The sequence below is a fragment of the Patagioenas fasciata genome, chromosome Z (assembly GCF_037038585.1).
Source record: "Patagioenas fasciata isolate bPatFas1 chromosome Z, bPatFas1.hap1, whole genome shotgun sequence".
Lineage (NCBI taxonomy): Eukaryota > Metazoa > Chordata > Aves > Columbiformes > Columbidae > Patagioenas > Patagioenas fasciata.
In genome coordinates, this window is record NC_092560.1 from 15658811 (window position 1) to 15660964 (window position 2154).

The 2154-nt window shown below is 42.2% G+C and overlaps 1 protein-coding gene across 1 annotated transcript; it reads right to left on the minus strand.

Moving 5' to 3' along the window:
- Window positions 1-1140: 1140 nt before the first annotated feature.
- LOC136114735 (tetraspanin-36-like) lies at window positions 1141-1944 on the minus strand. Its single transcript, XM_065860240.1, has one exon. It carries the CDS (start codon window positions 1942-1944, stop codon window positions 1141-1143), a length of 804 nt encoding a protein of 267 aa, XP_065716312.1.
- Window positions 1945-2154: the final 210 nt, after the last annotated feature.

Genomic DNA, 2154 nt, shown 5'->3' on the forward strand with positions numbered 1-2154 from the left:
TGCAGCTGCTGCAGTTCCCATTCACAGAACAGTACTGAAGTTGAGAGCATTTCCCATGCAGACACAAGCTCACGCAGTCACGCATTGCACAATTCAACACAGGTAGAGCAGAATCTTTCCCAGCGCCTCTCTAAACATCAATAGCACTGGCAAAAACAAGAAGATGGATAGACTATGCACCGACTTGGTCCCTTTGCACACATGCAGACTAGAGTGAGACCCACAAAAAATGGATAATAAGAGGATTCAGTAAGTGTAGGGCAGACATATCTTAAGAAAAAGCAATATATTACTGTTGTCATTCAAGTATGCCTATGACCCCACATAACTCTTCAGGAAAAGAAAATTGACTCATTCCTTGCTTTGACATTAAATAAATGAATAAATGCAAACAGGCTTTCTTCTTCCTCTTTAATTTGGGAATAGCTCCTGTGCAACTTCTGAGATAACTATACCTCCTGCTGTATGTCATCTTATTAGTTACTCTGCTGCATGTCATCTTACTAGTTACTTTACTGCTGTTAAACGTATCCTCTCCATTTAGATTGCACCCTTGGGCCACTTCAGAAATTGGCATTTATTTTCACTGAAGAACAAGTTACTTTTTAAACAGTGCTTGAAGGACAAATAGAAAAAAAATGTTAAGCTTTATCCAAAGGGTTTCTTCCAGAAATACCAAAACATTAAACACAAGTTTGAAGATGGAGGAATCTGCTCTTTACTTAATCATCAAGACACTACTACAGCTGAGACTTATTGCAAAAGCTCAGATTATGACCTTACAACATGATCCCTAAGCAAGACATACCTCTGTCTATTGGTTCCCCCACACTCACATACAGCGCTTTCATGTTTGCACATGCTGAAGACCATTCCCTCCCTGTTGCAAATTCCAGCATTTGAGATTTTCAGATACAGGTTTCTTATTTAAAAAAAAAAAAAAAAACAAACTGGAGGAAAATAGATCTAATACTATAACATTTTTTTTTAAATATAGCAGTGATCAATTAGGTTGATTTACATGCAAACATACATAATGTAAAAAACAAACAAACAAAAATTCTTCCAGTACAACTGCAGAGTGGTACAAAACCAAGGAAACATGCAGCACGTTCAGCAATGCTACCGGTGTCTGCAGGCCTATGAGAAAACGGATGATTCCAGAATTGCATGGTCATGAAAAGACTGATGCCTCATGAGAATGCCATTGCTGACACCAGCCAACAGCTCTGAGACACTTCGCACAGTACAGCACCAAAACATGTAGAACATGACAAAACACAACCAGTCTTCCAGCTTCTGTAGACAGCCTTCCTGAAAAATCTGCTCCAGATGGCCTAAGTCACCCCTGCAGCGAGAATACTTCACCTTACAACAGCTTTCAGGAACATGAGGTTTTTCACCTTGCAGATGCCAAGAAGCAACTGTTGCCTGTAGCCAGTCTGTGTAGTTTTGAACCCCACAACACTGCAGCTTCCTCTGTACCTCTTCCACAGGGCTATCATGGCCTTGGGAATATGTCCCACTGTACTGATAGACAAGGTAACCCATAGTGCTTTTCATCTCAGAAGCCAACCGAGCGGAGTAGAACTGTACCAGAATTGCTGAAGACATTTCCAGGCAAAAAAGGACCAGCAACAAGTACAGGAGAGCCCCTTGATAATAGCGGGAGCTCTTAGCAGAAATCAAGATGGTCAAAATTCCAGTAGGTAGCAAGATAAGCGCAGCTGCAACAGCCAACCAGACAGGGAGAGAAAACAAACATTTCTGAAATAAGTCTCTGTAGTTCTTGCACATCAGGATCACAACAACTCCACCAAAGGCCAGAGCTGCTGCAGCACCCCAAAAGATGAAGCCTAGGAACCTCAGCAGAGATTGAGCAAAGAGTTTAAGCCAGGAATCCTCATATGGCGATGAAGATGACAATAGCAGCATAGCTCTCATTCTAATCACTCCTAGCAGCCCACTCACCACCACTTAAAAGGCCTACACCACTCTTATCCAGGTGCAACAGATGACATCTCCACCCAAAACCACTGTTGAGACTCCACTAGCACAAAGACTAAGCCTCATATCAGCTAAGCACATGCTGCTGCTTGTTCAGCATAGACTGCAGAAACCAGGAGAGTATGCGCTAGGCTGCTGTTGAGAGGT

What these genes read in the sequence shown, in the direction of transcription:
- LOC136114735 (XM_065860240.1), bottom strand. Translation starts at nt 1,944, where the DNA reads ATGAGAGCTATGCTGCTATTGTCATCTTCATCGCCATATGAGGATTCC.